Raw genomic sequence first — 17,519 nt, 5'->3', positions numbered from 1 at the left:
CATGAACAAACCTTGAGACTTTTTGTCGTTTTCCCTCCCCACCAGACGTCTTATTCACATCAGCGGCAGGTGCCATGCTATCCCAGCTACTACACTCGCTCTTAATGCTACCTGTCAGCGTGTCTCGTCCCCTCATGCTATGCCTCCTAGCTCTACTTCCTGAGCTGGATCAGCTGAACAGGCTTCTACCCGCCGCTGCTCTCCTGGATGAACATGAACTGGAATGGCCACTGCAAGGTAAGAGATCCAAATAAAATCCAGGGCCCAATTTCATAGAGCTGCTCAAGCACAAAAGTAGCTAAGCACAACAACATTATCATTTACCTGAACAAGGTTGCAAGCCTACTATCTGTGGCTGGTATCCTGATTATTTTTTTCTAAGCAGAAATTGTTTAAGCAGTATTTCTGCTTAAGCAACTTTATGAAATTGGGCCCTGATGTCATCTACTATACTACTTATCATGGTGTGTCGTGGACAAGCGGTGAAGTTCTGATGGCTGAGTCATCAGGGTATTGGTTTGAATTCTGGTCATGACACTTGTGTCCTTAAAGCCATTGGACCCTTTCGGTACAGAACAAAAAAAAAAGTTCACAGATTTACAAATAACTTACAGGGTTTACAGAAGGTAGTGGTGAAATACTTCTCTTGAAATATTATTCCATGAAATGCTTTACTTTTTGAGAAAACAGTAAAACAATATCAATTCTCGTTAACGAGATTTACGGATTTATTTTAAACACATGTCATGACACGGCGAAACGCGCGGATACAAGGGTGGGTTTTCCCGTTATTTTCTCCCGACTCCGATGACCGATTAAGCCCAAATTTTTACAGGTTTGTTATTTGATATAGAAGTTGTGATACACGAAGTGTGGGCCTTGGACAATACTGTTTACCGAAAGGGTCCAATGGCTTTAAGCAAGACACTCAACTATCTCATCCCCATAATAAGTACCTGTGAGGGCAGAGATGGTCCTTGTGATTGATTTAGCTTGGTGCACTACATTCTTGGCAGCACAGGCTTAATACTCCCTGGGAGCTGAGATGGTGTAAGGAATTAAATAAATGGCCTGGTGTCCAGGGTTATTATTGTTCAAACCGCAATGACAATTCTTTGAATTATGCTTGATAAGGGTTATTATTGTTCAAACCGCAATGATAATTCTCTGGAATTGTGCTTGATAAGAGTCGATATGATTGTTTATTTTATTATTATCAAAAATATTTCCATACTCAACCAATGTTTTCTTTTTGTGCCCTTACAAAGAGTGGTAGATTTGAACCCACATTCTTGTAATTGCAAGTCTTGCACTCCAACCCCTTTACTATGGTTATTCTATTCCTTTCTCCCTATCCTCAATCAGGAGCCCCTAGTAACGTCGAGCCGAGTGCCCTGCCCCTCCCACAGCCAGCCAAAGGATGGGTGTGGCTCGTAGACCTGGAGAGATGCTGCTCGTTAGTGATTGGACGCTGTCTGGCGGGCATGCTAGCCTGGATACCGATGTCCAAAGAGGAGAAGGAAACCAGTGGCTGGATGGTGTCCAGGCTACTCAGCAATGGTTTGGAGATCAAGGAGACAAGTCACCTAGGTATACTTTAACTGTTGTTAATTTAAAATTAAAAAAATTCTCAATATTAAAATGCAAAGTGTGCTCTGCAGTGTTAAGTTTGTTGTTTCTCACCATCCCCTTTATTCCATATATGGTCAAAGGCAATTAACCATGGATGGGATTTTTGAGACTTTTATCTGTATTCAGACTTTTTTATGTCTGCCTGGTGAACAAAAACACCTGTTTTCTTCTCAATACATAAATCCATTGTGCTCTTTTGTCTACTTCTGTTTTGAGGATACTGTTCCAAAAAGCTCATTTGAATCTATAACTCCATAGAGTACAACCTCGTGCTGCGAACAGCAGAGATATACTACCTTGCTCCTTTATCTACAAAGACAAGTTTTATGCGTTAATCATGTACATCTTAAGTAGGATTTGAAACTTTGCATACGGAATGGTTTGCGGTAACACCATGTAATGCTGCTTTCTCCAGAAGATGATCAGAGCATACTGATCGAAACGTCGAGTTGAAACCAACGGTTCTTTTCAGAACCACCCCAACTCATTAGAGATAGTCATTACATGGTGTTACCGCAAACGTTTCTATAACATGAACATTTTAACTCTTAGATTTCTATGGATGCATGTCACACACAAATGCTACAGTGTTTGGTTTCTCTATTGAAAGTCTGTTGGTGGACTGGCATTTTTGTAGTATTTTGACATTTTTATCTCTCTCCCCCAATCAGTGAAACTAGTCAGCAAAGTGTCCGAGGCGGCAATCTCTGGCGATGATGACTACGACCTCTCTGAGTTCAACTTGACCCCCGACCTGGCCATCTTACTTGACCTTGCTACAGCCAAGGGGCGGGAGCCAGCGCTGTCTATATGGAACACCATGCAGGACTACGCACGCAATAAGGGTAGGTTATAGAGTTATGTATAGAACTAAAGAGCGTAAAAGGCCCGACAAGCCTAATTTCATTGGTCACTCTTCAGTTTTACAACAAACATTTTCCAATTGGACTATCATATGCAGTTTTCCCAAACAGATTTGTGCCCATTGCACGTAGGCGAAGTTACCTGCATGACTAGACCCGCAGAAAACCAGTCTTCAAAAGTTGACTGGAAACTGAAGTTGATCATTAGCGGTCTCTCTTAATCTGGGTGATTGATAAATGGGCACCTGAGAAGCCTGAGAGAGTTTCTCGCTTAGCGCTAAGATAAGCAGCTTGGGGTTGTATGCTCCACAGGGAGTTGAGAAAGTTTTGAAAAATGGTCTAAAATATGGTGAGTGAATTGGGGATAATAATGCTGTAAAGGGCCTTAATCTAGCTACAAGAATATTTGTGCTATACATGTATCAAAACCAAGTATTATTAATATGATTATTGTACCCACAGATTGGGATACTAGCGAGGAAGTACAAGAGGAATTGTTGGACCGTGCGTCACGATGTCTCTTAGCCTGTCTGCTCAAACACTGCAATCTACTCTCAGTAGCTGCAAAGCAAGAGTAAGTTCTCAAAAATTGAATTCATTATTTGTTTATCATTTCTGTTTTTTTGCAAGTTTGCCCCAAGCAAGGCTAAATTGTTAGTAGATTGTTTTCATCACCTGGGGCCGATTTCACAAAGCAATAAAATTCATCGCAAGACAAATTTTCAGTATCACCATAGAGATTTGTATTGTGACATCACACTTTACTTAGCAACTACGATTGATTTGAAGTTACGATAAATTTGAGACCTTTGTGAAATCGGCCCCAGTACCTAATCAAATTTTTCAGGACTTCAACTGAACACTGGAGGGCCTTAGTTGAAGCTTACCGCAACGTCTACAAAGTGCGTCGTAAGCTGGTTGCGGCACGCATCATGCAGGGCCAGAGCACAGCCACCTCATCCGAAACGAGCGCCACCGCTGGCCCGTCCGCATCGGAACACAGGGACGACAGAGAGGGGCTCAGAGAGGGGCCAAGACAGGTGCTCAGAAGTCAATCTGAGGAGAGAGAAGTGAGAGGGCTGTGGGCAAAGAAGTCTTTCAGCCGGGTTGCCATTCAAGGTGAATTCCCCATTTGTTTACAGCATTGCATCTTATTTTAGACCAATTAAGAACTAATTCCGCGATGATAATAATAATAATGACATTTATACCGCGCATTTACCGTACAAATATTATCAAAAGTGCCTGCGATAGTGACGTTGATAACGAGAAGTACCCTTGATCTACTGAGCAATAGTAGTTGTTGTTGAAAAAAAGTTACTCCTCAATAGAAGGGAAGACTCCAAAATTTTGAAAAAACTACTTTGCAGTAGTAGAATATAAAGCAAGACAAGTTCTAATAGATGGAAATTTGCAAACCAAATATACATTGCATTTACTACTTACACAAGCTTTTAAACCACCAGAAAGCCCAGTTCAAGAGCTCTCTTTTCTTTTCTGAAACTCTTCCCATCTCCCTGGGTAGTACGCATTTTAAAGCTGGTAGTAAAGTCAATTATATTTTGATTTGTTTAGAACCAGCAGACATTGACCAATCCGAAGGGGAGGGTGGTAGTGAGACCGCCCCCGCACCTCTCCCAGAGAAGAAGCCTAAGGTGAGAGAGCAGTACAGCTTCTCGGAGACCTGTAAGTCCATCATTGAGAGGTGCATGTTCATGCTGTTGGGCGTCAGCTCTGCAATCCAACAGAGTGTCCCATCAAAGAAAGACGATGCGAATCCCGAACCGGAGCAGAAGGAAAATGACTCAGACATGACAGCAGGTAAAAGCAGCATATGTGACTTAGGAGTTGGTTAAAGGCAGTGGACACTATCGGTAATTACTCAAAATAACTATTAGCACGAAACCTTACTTGGTAACGAGTAACGGGGAGAGGTTGATGGTATAAAACATTGTGAGAAATGGCTCCCTCTGAAGTGCCATAGTTTTCGAGAGAGAAGTAATTTTCCACGAATTTGATTTTGAGACCTCAAGTTTAGAACTTGAGGTCTCGAAATCAACTATCTAAACGCACACAACTTTGTGTGACAAGGGTATTTTTTCTTTCATTATTATCTCTCAACTTCGATGACCGATTGAGCTCAAATTTTCACAGGTTTGTTATTTCATGCATATGTTGAGATACACCATGTGAGAAGACTGGTCTTTGACAATTACCAATAGTGTCCAATGTCTTTAATACTTAATATATGTGTCCTTGGTTAAAAAAAAAAATCAAGGATGAAAGGACTTGGGGTGCCAGTAGACAGAATTGTTCTGTTAAAATCAGTATGAAGCCTTTTGCCATTGTAAAAGGCTTTGGCATGTTATGGCTAAGCAGATAAGATTACTGGACTCAAGCTCCGGTGCTTCTGATCTAAGTGTGGGTTTGAGTACTGGTCGTTACGCCTACATGTATGTCCATTAGCAAGACCATTAGCAAAACCATTAAGCTTTGTCCTTTGGATGCGATGTTAAACCAGAGGTCCTGTGTATTGTGTAATGCAAGTAAAATATATTTTTAAAAGTGCACATATTTTTAAAAGGTTATCTTGTTTTTATCAAGGAAGACATTTTTGTGCTTACAAGCTTTATGAAATTGGGCCCTGAATTTTTTTTAATTTGTTGCATATTGCTTGTTACTGGCATTCAGCTGTTGTTTGCTTATCTTGAAAATCACGTGAAAATTTGGTTGGTAATCCTGTTTTTATAAAGGCAAGCTAAGCAAATTTATGTGCTTAGTAGCTCTATGAAATTGGACCCTGGTGTTTCAACATCGTTCAGTTAGCTGCAGTGTATCACAGCAGCTTGTAATTAATTGCATATTAATATGGGTCTTATTTCAAACGCAGCTCTGTAGAAGAAATGATGAGCCCTTTGGTAGGGCCGGAGGTGTGATGAAGCACCATATAAGAACTGAATGTTATTATTATTGTAAATTAAGTGTAATTTTATCAGGCATGCCAATACAAAACATTAAACTGATTTAATATTTAATTTGTTTAACGGGTCATACTAACAAGCACACAAATTCTATTGGTGGGGAGAATGTTTAGAATGAATTTTGAGGCTGATTTAAAGGTGGTTTTGTTAGTAAGCGGTGTTCTTCCATCTTCTTTTTCAGCGTTATCACTGAGTCACTCTCAGAGTGAGCCAGACCTCGGCCAGACAGAGGACCGACAGACGCCATCAACTACCAATCGGGTAAGCATATCTAAAAGAGCCTCTCATAAGTTGGATCACTTGGAATGCCCCTGCAAGAACATTTCCCAATCCCTCGGGCTTGCCACCTGTAGTGATTAAAGGAACATGTTGGCCATTTCGTGGAGTCAAAATTTTGACTCCATAAAATGGCCGGCCGTGTTAGCTGGCATCCTAAATGGAAAACCGTGCAATTTCGAGGCATGTTTGTGTGGATCATTATATTCTACTTTTAAATTGTCTATCTTACCATATGCGTTTCATAACAAACGGTTTCAAACGCTGTTTAAGGCAACGTCCCGATCCAAGGCAACGTGTCCCTTTATGTTTACTTGATTTAATTACCAAAATTATATAATGACACCGTGCTTTTGTGAACAGCGAGGATTCTAAAAAAGACCCTTGAGATCTAAGGCTATGGGCCGAGCCCAACTCAAGGAGTTACCATCACAAAGGAAAATTTCATCTTCTTTTTTTTGCATACTGTGATGAAATAAAATATTAATTATAATTTTAAAAAACTTCTTCTTTTCCAAGGAGTCTGTACGCAGCTTGAAATCGTCCCGTAGTGAGCCTCTCCCTGATCTACAAGTAGAGCCCACTCTGGACTCACTGGAGGTCGTCAGGGCAACCTGGCGACGCCTTCACTGGCGGCAGGACCAAGATGGGACCCTCCCCTCCATTCAGTCCAGTAGTCACCATGATCATAAGTATCTAGGTGAGATTTGATGTGTCGAAACTGCACGAATAACCTTGTAAATTGTTCTAAATGGTGTGGAATTGCTTTACGAATTTGTATTGTGTTTCAAGCTAAATTTTAAATAATTTGAGGTTGAATAAAGAAAAAATTTACCTGAGTGGGATTTGAACCTGCAGCCTTGGGATTAACATGCCAACTGAGCTATCTAGTTAACAATACCGCCTGGTTGTATGAAATACAAAGTCATATCCCCTTAAGGTGATCCTTCTGCTGCCACTTCCCAGTCTGTATCGTAGACTTTGGTGTGATCCCTGGCTATATGGCATGTACAGGTTGTATGGCTTCTGACTAGCACCCTGGAACAGGGGTATTGACAAAATAGGGAGACCACCAACATAGGGCTGGACAGCTTAGTTTGTAGAGTGCTGGCACACTAATCTGGATAGCTTAGTTGGTAGAGCGCTGGCACACTAATCTGGACAGCTTAGTTGGTAGAGCACTGGCACACTAATCTGGACAGCTTAGTTGGTAGAGCGCTGGCACACTAATCTGGATAGCTTAGTTGGTAGAGCGCTGGCACACTAATCTGGATAGCTTAGTTGGTAGAGCGCTGGCACACTAATCTGGATAGCTTAGTTGGTAGAGCGCTGGCACACTAATCTGGACAGCTTAGTTGGTAGAGCGCTGGCACACTAATCTGGAGGTGGTAGGTTCGAGTCCCGCTTTAGTCAACTTTTCTTTGTTCGACCCCAAGTTACTAAAATATTACCAGAAGTAATCCAAACTGTTGTTTAACTTATTTAAAATTCTTTTACAAGATCTGAGAGTGTCACTTTTGTAGTTAACTCATATGTGAAGTGAATGCAAATGTTTTTTTTAATTCCGTCTTTGACACCCAAGGTGCAGTCAAGCATGTCTGCAGCGACGTCATCGGCTTTGCCTGTGGTGAGATGCTCAACGATACGCATGTACCAACAGACGATGAGCAGTTTATGTACTGTACTGAGCCGGCTACAATCATCATGGCCATGGAGCATCAGCAGTGCAGGGCTGAGGTAAAGCAAGGAGCAGTTGGCTCCGTGGTTTCTGTCCCTGTCTTTCATGTTGACCTTGGTTCGATACCCACATCCTGATGTTTTCTTCTGCAACTAGAATCCGAGTCCAGGGCTGGGACTCGAACCTACACTCTGCTGATCAGAAACACCAGAGCTTGAGTCCGGTGCTCGTAATTGTGAGGCCATGACACCTCCACCAAACATGATCCAGTTTTGCCATACATCATAGACGTTAAACCAATGTTTGTATGAGAGTGATTGGCTGTTGCCAGTTTGGTGTATATATCCCCTTGTGGGAGTTTGCCGAGTTCCCTTGATGGGAAGATCACCTAAACAAACAAACAAACAAACAAACAAACAAACAAACAAAAACTAAATCAAACTGATTTTGAGTTGAAACCATTGAATCTTTTGAGAACCACCCCCAACTCATCACATGGTGTTACCGCAAACCTTTCCATATCAAACTGACTTCATTACTGACTTCAATTAATCCACCTAACAGACGAGACTCGATGCGCTCAACCAAATCCTGTCCCTCCTCAACGGGCATGAAGGAGACGAGAGCAAGAAGCTTACCACACTGGACGTCTTTGGTCATGTGGTGGCGCCGTTTAGCTCCATGTCCCTCCTGGCGTCGGTCCATCTGCAGTTTCTGATGGGAACGTTTGGTCTGAGCTGTCTGGACCCTGCTCCTAATGGAGAGGGTACTTTACCCACGCAGCTCCATCATTACACGGTAAGAAGGAAACGTAATAATAGTTACTTTTTTTTGTATAGCGCTGTATTTAGGGGTGTATCGAAGTGCTCATCATTAGTTATTTCCAGACATGTTTTCAAAGTTATTGAGTTATGAAGCCCATGTATGTGTGCCAACCCGTTTACACATTTTGTGTAACGCCTTGTTACTGGGAGTCGAACCCACACTCTGCTGATCAGAAACACCTGAGTTTGTGTCAATTGTGCTTAACCGCTCAGCCACACCATGCCATCACGCTGGTAATATCATATTGAACCTTTCCCAATTTAAACACAACATCAATGCTACTTTTATCCCCTTTCCCCACTTTTGGAGCCCTTACTATGAGTGGCCTGTTTCAGAGCCCTGTGAGTGGCAACTTCCAATAAAACAAAATTGAAATCAGCATATTGCGCCACCGCACCTTGGTAACCATTACATGGTGCTATAAAGGAACAGGGGCCAATTTCATAGAGCTGCTTAAGCAAAAAAAATTGGTTAAGCACGAAAATAGCTTGCTTATTTTACACATGTTACTGGCCAAAATGTCATGCCATATACATTGCTTGTGACTGGTATTGAGCTGTTGTTTATTTAGCATGACAATTGAGTGGAGTCTTGGCCGGTATTCTGATTTTACTAAGCAATGATTATTTTGCTTAAGCACAATTTTGTGCTTAAGCAGCTCTATGAAATTGGACCCTGGTCTCATACTTGAACCATAGCTCTACATACCTTGTAAGAAAAATACTGAGCGCTTTGATAAGAACATATTAGGAGTACATAAAGCGCTAAGTAAGTAATGCCTATAAATATTATTGTTATAAATCATTGTAAAAAAAATTTCCTGTTAATGTTCAAGAATATTATGCAACGTCTTTCCTCTCTGTCCAGGACGGCATCCGAGCTGCTAATAAGATGACTCAGCTGGAGATACAAGCAGTAGCTCATCACATCTATGATCATCTTGTCACCACATTGGCCGATAAAGTGGAGGAACCAAGAAATTGTAAAGGTATGTAGTGGAGAAAGTGTCTGAAATGAAGCAATATTCATGAAAAACTGTATACAGAAACCTAACAAAAATTGGCCGAAATTAAGAACAATTTTTTGTAACATGCTGAAAATTGTTCAAGGTTTCCTCTCTATTTTCTCCTGACTCACGCACTTTGACCTTGAAGTCCCTCTTTAAAGAATTCTTATTTTCTACTTGTTACAGGAGCCTGGTACCGTCTCTTACTGGTCACCATCTTTGCCCTGAGCGTCAAGTACCAACCAGCCGACGTTCTCCTGGCCATCTCTAGTGGTATCCTACCGTTACTTGCAAGACTCTGTGGCGAAGGTAGCCAAGCCGTCCTGGCCAAGCCCATGCAGCCGTTAATGAGTGGTAGTATCCCATCCATGCACTCAGTGCTACAAGTAGCCAGCATGAGGCTGCTTCAGATACTGGCAATTACAACAAGGTACTGGTGAATTTACTTTCTTAACTCATGACTTAAATTTGCATCGGGGATAAAGAAAATTAATTTTGTTTTTTTACCCATACACCGATGTGTGTAAGCACTGTATACTCAGTACTTTCCCGAGTCCTGTGAAAAAATATCACAGGCATGTTACTCGGGTGGGATTTGAACCCACTACCCTTGCAATTCTAGAGCAGTGTCTTACCAACTAGACTACCGAGGTTGCCCGGTAGCTAGAGGCAGTTTGAATCCTATGTTTTGGCAGCGGGTACCGCAACGATATAATAGATGTTAAATTTGCATCGGGGATAACTCATGACTGTTACCACCATTTATATTTAAATTTTTATAGAATGTCACAAAGTTTAGACTGTCGAACTTGATTCCCTTTCAAAGGAGGCTGCCAACTTAGAGAGCTTAAACATCTATTAGAAAAATAATAGTACACATTGAGTGTGTCACAAACACTTTATCTAATAATTTATCCAGTCAGTTTTCTATTTGGTTTATTACTTGATTTTTTATTTTTATATCAACTTAACAAGTTTTCCACTTTCAAATTCTACCGAAGCACCCACGCTGATCAGCTGAGTGATTCCGTGGTGCAAGCCCTGGTTGACCTCCTGCATGAACAACTCTGCTCTCTGTTCTCCATGGCAACGGGAGATACACAATGGCAGAAGTCGGTTCCCAACTCATCACCAGAGGGGAAAACAAAAGGCAAGGGAACAGACATCAAGGATAACAAATCGAGCGGCAGTGGCGTACAACAAGGTGAACTTGCATATTCATGAGAGCATCTGTGATATCATTTCAATGTATAACCATCACAGGCAAATTACTCGGGTGGGATTCGAACCCACAACCTTTGCCTGTTTACTCTGCTCGTCTTCAGGAGAAAGGGTGTCTTCACACAGTGTGTCTTCAGACTTTCTTCTTTTCTCTCCCTAGGCAAGCAGCGTAAGAGCCGACAGTCCCACCATCTAGTGCAGACTGCTCTCGGTGACCTACTGGTCTTCCTGCGCCGTGTGGCCCTTAGCCAACCAGTCAGGGATAAGATCTTTTCCAATGATTGGACGTCGTTGCTGCTCGCCATTGCAGGACACCATACAAAGTCAGGTACCTACTGTTCCAAGAAATGGGGCTCTATGGTCAAATTAAGTTTTGCGATCTTAGACAGAATCCTTACAAATGTTTCTAACCATGTGGTAAAACTGTGTTAAAGGCAGTGGGCACTATTGGTAATTACTCAAAATAATTATTAGCATAAAACCTTACTTGGTAACGAGTAATGGGGTGAGAGGTTGATGGTATAAAACATTGTGAGAAACAGCTCCCTCTGAAGTGAGGTAGTTTTCGAGAAAGAAGTAATTTTCAACGAATTTGATTTCGAGACCTCACTCTTAGAATTTGAGGTCTCGAAATCAAGCATCTGAAAGCACACAACTTTGTGTGACAAGGGTGTTTTTTCTTTCATTATTATCTCGCAACTCTGACGAGCTCAAATTTCCACAGGTTTGTTATGTTATGCATATGTTGAGATACACCAAGTGAGAACGCTGGTCTTTGACAATTACCAGTAGTGTCCAGTGCCTTTAAAGGGAAGGTACACATTTGGTAATTGTCAAAGACCAGTGTTCTCACTTGGTGTATCCCATCATAAGCATAAAATAACAAGCCTGTGGAAGTTTGGGCTCAATCGGTCACCGAAGTTGCAAGAAAATGATGAAAGAAAAAACACCCTTGTTGGCTGAATTTGTGTGCTTTCAGATAGGAATAAAAGACTTCTAGCTAGAAGTCTTTTATTATTTTAGTGAGAAATTACCTCTTTCTCAAAAACTACGTTACTTCAGATGGAGTCGTTTCCCACAATGTTTGATACCATCAACAGCTCTCCAATGCTCATTACCAAGTCAGTGTTTAAGTTAATATTTGTTTTGAGTAACTACCAAACGTGTACCTTCCCTTTAAATGCCATTGGATTAAATGTACACCAACGAGAGGCTCCAAGGTCAATTACAGTTTTGCTATGATTGATCGAGTCCCAGAGAAAGTGGAACTATTTTAACAAGTTTCTAACCTCATTATAAAGCAGTGTAATGCTGTTGTAATTGATACTCTAATTTGTTAACGACCAGACCATCAAATGACGTCACATTTCTTGTATTACACCAACTTTTCCAAGATAATTAAAGGGAAGGTACACGTTTGTAATTGTCAAAGACCTGTTTTCTCACTTGGTGTGTCCCAACATAAGCATACAATAACAAGCCTGTTAAAATTTGGGCTCAATTGGTCATCGAGAAAATGATGAGAGAAACAACACCCTTGTTGGACGAATTTGTGTGCTTTCAGATAGGAATAAAAGTCTTTTATTATTTTAGTGAGGATTTACCTCTTTCTCAAAAACTATGTTACTTCAGATGGAGTCGTTTCCCACAATGTTTTATACCATGAACAGCTCTCCAATGCTCATTACCAAGTCAGTTTTCAAGTTAATATTTGTTTTGAGTAACTACCAAACGTGTACCTTCCCTTTAAAGCCATTGGACCCTTTCGGTACAGAAAAAAAAGAAAAAAGTTCACAGATTTACAAATAACTTACAGGGTTTACAGAAGGTAATGGTGAAAGACTTCTCTTGAAATATCAGTCCATGAAATGCTTTACTTTTTGAGAAAACGGTAAAACAATATAAATTCTCGTTAACGAGAATTACGGATTTGTTATAAACACATGTCATGACACGGCGAAATGCGCGAAAACAGGAGTGGGTTTTCCCGTTATTTTCTCCCGACTCCGATGTCCGATTGAGCCTAAATTTCCACAGGATTGTTATTTTATATATAAGTTGTGATACACAAAGTGTGGGACTTGGACAATACTGTTTACCGAAAGGGTCCAATGGCTTTAAGGCAAAGTGTACAATTGGTTTTTGGAGACGATCAATAGGAGACTTTCTGGGACGATAGAGGGCAGCAGGCTTACCGGGTAAATCCATTGTTCTCAGAATTATGCGCATGTTCAGAACTACGTAAACAATGGAAATTTACCCGGTATGTCTGCTGCCGCCTAGCGTTGGAAAGTCTCCTATTGTTTTAATCCTATATAGATGTAGGTGTATACAATAAAACTAGCATGTGAAGATTTTATTTCCAAAGGTTTGCCTCGGATTGAGAACATTCGTACCAGACTGCTGGCACTCCATCTACTTGAAGCTATCCTTCCATCCTGCCCAATTGACACTCAACATCAGAGTCATCAACACCAGGTACAAATCACAAGCAATCATGGGTGTTTTTTTCTTCTTCAATAATAATAAAGGTTTTCCCAGCCAATTTCAAGACAAATCCATTCATCTTAATACCCGGCGCGCTCAATTTTGTTTCAAAACGAATGCTCTGTTGAATAAGTATTGAACAATCAAAAGAAGTAATTTGATACCACCGATTCAGCAGTCACTGGTCAAGTAGGGTCATTCAATTTCATTAGGTCGCAACACTCAGTCAACTTCATAAAAGCCAGCAGCAAGAGCAGGTTAAAGGTACGTTACAGAATTGGTAAGAAACTAAAATCGTGAAGATCACAGATTTACATAAAACTTACACGGTCTCATGATGGTTGAAAACGTCCCTTGCAATATTTCTGTCTGAAATGTCATAATTTGATGAGAAATAAATAATCTAACTTCGCGTTTGGAGTTTATCACTCAGTGAGCGTTTTATTCGTTTTTATTTTGGCATCGATGCAATACAAAATTTGTAATCGGTCATTCACTATTCTCTCGTGACCCAGATGGCCGATCGATCTCAAACTTCTACAGGTGTGTCAGTTTATGTATATGGTTCATACATAAAGTGCTTACACTGCCAGCAATTGTTTTGTTTGCAAAAAACAATTCTGTAATGTTCCTTTAACCATTTAATTACATCAAGTGTAAACAGTGTAGCCCTCACCTTAAAGTGGCTGTCCGGCCTTGTGATGTAAGGTGATTTCTCAAAGTTTGCTTTGTTTTTAATAAATGGGGAAAAAAAAGTTTTAGAAATACTGAAAGATTTTCTAGCTACAATGCATTCCACCACCCTTTTAATTCCTGTTGTTTGTCTCCCATCTTGTAAATACAAGGTTGTACAACAACTTCTCAGCAACCTCTCAGAGTGTATGTGGCGGGCACCTCAGGCCTACGCTCACCACAAATCACAGCACAAACCCCTCGACCCAAACACCACGCCCAGTAGCACGCCCTCGCCCGACCACGACCCCAAGAAATCAACCTCATCCGTTTCGGAGAGCGGCGATGATGAGGATGACGACATCGCTCTTCAGGATACGGTGTTTGACTCAGAGAAGGCGGTGTGCTGCAGCGTGGAGGGAGGCAGCACCCTGGTCCATGGGTCTGGGGGCAGGGGGTACGGTCTTGGTGCTACGGGGATAACGGCTGGATGTTACCAGTGGAAGGTGAGTCCTGGTCGGGATGTTTTGGGGAAGAGTAACGATCTAAAAAAAAAACTGATGAAAAAATTTACCGCTTAAATTATCAATCGGTTTTAGTAAGTTAACACTGAATAGGTTCAAGTGTACATCAAATCTTATGTTGGAGGAACAGTCTTGTTACTCACGATCTTCGGCCATGTCTTATCACCCAGCTTGCCCGGTAGCTAGAGGCAGTTCAAATCCTATATTAAAGCGGAATGACTCGGTGGTTTCTGTCCCTGCCTACCTCTGTGAACCCTGGTTCAAACCCGGACCAGTGCCTTGCCTGTGGATTGGGTTTAGGATGCTTTGCCGACTTTATAATTCAGATTCAGAAAGCAGCAGGTACTGCAATGATTTCAATAGATGTTCTGATGAAATAATATGATTTGTGTGTTGATTACAGTTCTACATCGTGAAAGAGAACAAGGGCAACGAGGGAACGTGTGTGGGTGTCTCCCGCTACCCAGTACGAGACTTCAGTCACAGGACCACGTCCGATATGTGGCTGTATCGAGCCTACAGTGGGAACCTCTACCACAACGGGGAACACTCTCTGACCTTGCCGAGCTTCACCCAAGGGGACTGCGTGACGTGCGTGCTCGACATGGAGGCTAGGACACTGTCATTCGGGAAAAATGGAGAGGTAAGGCTTTATTTTACTTTGATGTTTTATTTTAGTTTTATGACATCCTAAAAGGCTTCTTGCTGATGACATATTTCTGTAGCAATGCACCTGGGCCCAATTTCATGGCTCTGCTTACCGCCGAATTATGCACCATTCTCCACCTACTGTGCAAGCACCAAATTTCTGCGCTAGTTGTGTAAGCAAAGAATGCCTAGTAACATGGAGTACACATGCGCACAAGCAAAAAACCCATGCTAACCTGTGAAATAATACGGTAAGCAGAGCCATGAAATTTGGCCGTAATCTTCCTCTAGTATAATGCACATGTCTGATTCATAGTTTAAAGTAAAGACTGATACCATGACCCCCCCTCCCCTCCCCTTCACATTAAACTATCTTAGTCTTTTTCTGGTTTGTTTTTTCAGGAACCTCGGTTGGCATTTGATGATGTGGAAGCACCTGATCTGTACCCTGTGGTGATGTTCTATAGCAGTAACCCAGGAGAGAAGGTATTGCACCAGATTAGGGCTTGAAACTTACACTGGACTGCACGCCGGAGGCCAGAGATTTAAGTCTTGGGCCAGTAAACTCATGACTGGACATGTCTGGTGGTCTTTTTTGTTCAAAAGTTGACTTTTTGTCTGTAAAATATCTTTTAAATCTGTCAAGTTGAAGAGTACTTCTGTGTTAGTTAAACTTCTTCAAATGTAAAACTGTGTGTCTATTTTCTTCCATATTTTTGAGCCCTGTGTTCTTATAGATCTCTCCCCAACTCAAGTTCTGCATTGTGTTTCTTGGTTGTTTGAGAATCTTGTTTCTGTTAGAACACCGCTATAAACAAAATTGTTTGGTATAGAGCTTGTTCAATATACATGTATTGTTTTGCGGCACCTCAAACATAGGATGGTTTTCCAGATATCGTTCATGAGATGTGCCCCTTTTTTGACAGCCTGATTTCACCCGTCATTAACAGCTCTCTCTGTCATCACATTATTATTTTGTTTGCGGAAATCTTTTAAACTTTTGTAAACCGTTATAAACAAAGACCTTTGGCAAAACGTTTCATTATATTGTGCTAAGTTTAACACTCAATGTGAAAATGTTTTTATTTGATTTTGAATGACAGGTGAGAATCGGTGAGATGCAAGTCCGAGGTGCGCCCCGAGACCTCCAGCCAGGGGAGCCACTCTGCGCCCCAACCTCCTCAGTCCTAGCCGAGGCTCATGTGACCCTCCTCAGATCTCTGTATCGCCAGAAAGCCTGGAGAGACTGCTTGAATAGTATCATCTACACCAGACTGGGATTCATCAGTAGACTGCACAGGGCCACGCTGGGGCTAGACACCACCCAACCGCAGGGTCTCGATCAGAGTGAAACGGCGCCGAGGAAATCTGATACAACTTCAGAGAGTGACGGAAAGAAATCCGACCGCCCAAAATCTGAGGGCAAAAAGGCAAGATTTGGCGACAAACCAACCGATCCGGACAGTGATTCACTAAAAACAGGATCCCAGTCAGACAAATCGAAGACAAAATCAGTTGATACAAAGGAGAGCAGATCAGATGGTGAGGAAACGTTGAGGTCTGAGAAAGGAGGATTAGAAGGAGAAAAGAACGCAACCGTCTCGAGGGAAACTCAAGAAGAGAAGTCTGGCCGGGATGGGAAGAAGGAAGGGGAACCTAAGATCAAGAAGACGGCGATAATCCAAGAAAAGAAAGATGATGGTGAGGAAGAGAAAATGAAGAAAGGATCCAAGGATGCAAAGGAAACAGGTGTGTAATCAAAGAACTAATTAGTTAATTAGTAGATTTCTTTTTGAAAAAGTTATATCTTGAACTTAAGGGGTAGGAAACTTTTGTTCTGTCAATTTAAGTTTGATTTTCAAAAAGATATAATTGGTTGTTTTTATTAAATATTATGGAATGTCGGAAAAGTTATATGGGGTTAAACAAAAACAAATTGACTAGAGCATGACTTGAACCAGTGATCTCTGGACTCGCGTGCTTGCGCTCCACCAACTGAGCTATATTGCCCTTACGATGTAGGGTCCTTGTGTTATGTAATTCATGTTAAAAAAAACTACTGCACTTATCGTAAAGAGAAGGGTTTGCTCTGGTGGGAAGAAAGTCTTTTTGTAATAACCTCGTTGAATTCTATTTCAGAATCTGAACCGACGGACCTGAGACAGCTCTGCCATTCCATCTGGCCGATCCTAGCCATCATTGGTGGCGTGGATCGAGGTCTTAAGATCGGAGGTCGTTGCATCCATAAACAAACCTGTCGAGAAGCAACCTTGCTTGGTATGCTAAAGGAAGGAGGGACGTCGGCCAAGGTGCAATGGGAGGATGCTGATTCTACTATCAGGTAAGAGTGTTTGTTTTTTTAGAGACTTTAAGGTTGGGTCATTGATTGGTGAGTACTCCAAAGATTATTGAGCATTAAAACTGACTTGGTGAGACACAATGCAGCTGTTAATAATAATAAATTTGAGATGTCTATTTGAAAGAACTGTTCAAAGAAAAGCTGAAAACATCGCTAAACAATTTCCTGCTAAGCAAAAACAAGCAGGATACCAGTAACAAATGGTGCATTTTATACGGTATTTTGACTGGTTACCTTGTTCTACTAAGCATAACTGTTTGATGCTTAGCTTCTTTTTTTTGCTTAAGCTCTATAAGCTCTAATTTTGTAGAGCCACCCAGTCTTAAAGAGAAGAGCTAACTAAACCA

General features: G+C 41.4%; 1 protein-coding gene across 3 annotated transcripts in view; it reads left to right on the top strand.

Annotated features, from left to right (window-relative positions):
• The window catches only part of LOC117295332 (probable E3 ubiquitin-protein ligase HERC1), a 58,903-nt gene that overhangs the window by 12,032 nt on the left and 29,352 nt on the right, over positions 1-17,519 (top strand). For all 3 annotated transcript variants that reach the window (XM_033777917.1, XM_033777916.1, XM_033777915.1), the window contains exons 17-36: positions 46-237; positions 1,366-1,590; positions 2,304-2,477; positions 2,958-3,069; positions 3,343-3,614; positions 4,071-4,316; positions 5,658-5,737; positions 6,272-6,452; positions 7,335-7,489; positions 7,995-8,228; positions 9,123-9,243; positions 9,448-9,691; positions 10,263-10,465; positions 10,643-10,810; positions 12,851-12,960; positions 13,815-14,147; positions 14,569-14,808; positions 15,216-15,299; positions 15,917-16,562; positions 16,953-17,154. In XM_033777917.1, coding sequence (XP_033633808.1) covers positions 46-237; positions 1,366-1,590; positions 2,304-2,477; positions 2,958-3,069; positions 3,343-3,614; positions 4,071-4,316; positions 5,658-5,737; positions 6,272-6,452; positions 7,335-7,489; positions 7,995-8,228; positions 9,123-9,243; positions 9,448-9,691; positions 10,263-10,465; positions 10,643-10,810; positions 12,851-12,960; positions 13,815-14,147; positions 14,569-14,808; positions 15,216-15,299; positions 15,917-16,562; positions 16,953-17,154 — 4,222 coding nt within the window. The remainder of the gene's footprint in view (positions 1-45; positions 238-1,365; positions 1,591-2,303; positions 2,478-2,957; positions 3,070-3,342; positions 3,615-4,070; positions 4,317-5,657; positions 5,738-6,271; positions 6,453-7,334; positions 7,490-7,994; positions 8,229-9,122; positions 9,244-9,447; positions 9,692-10,262; positions 10,466-10,642; positions 10,811-12,850; positions 12,961-13,814; positions 14,148-14,568; positions 14,809-15,215; positions 15,300-15,916; positions 16,563-16,952; positions 17,155-17,519) is intronic.

Source organism: Asterias rubens, chromosome 10 (genome assembly GCF_902459465.1).
Source record: "Asterias rubens chromosome 10, eAstRub1.3, whole genome shotgun sequence".
Classification (NCBI taxonomy): domain Eukaryota; kingdom Metazoa; phylum Echinodermata; class Asteroidea; order Forcipulatida; family Asteriidae; genus Asterias; species Asterias rubens.
The sequence above is the reverse complement of the archived record's forward strand: the minus strand, read 5'-3'. Positions and strand labels throughout refer to the sequence as shown.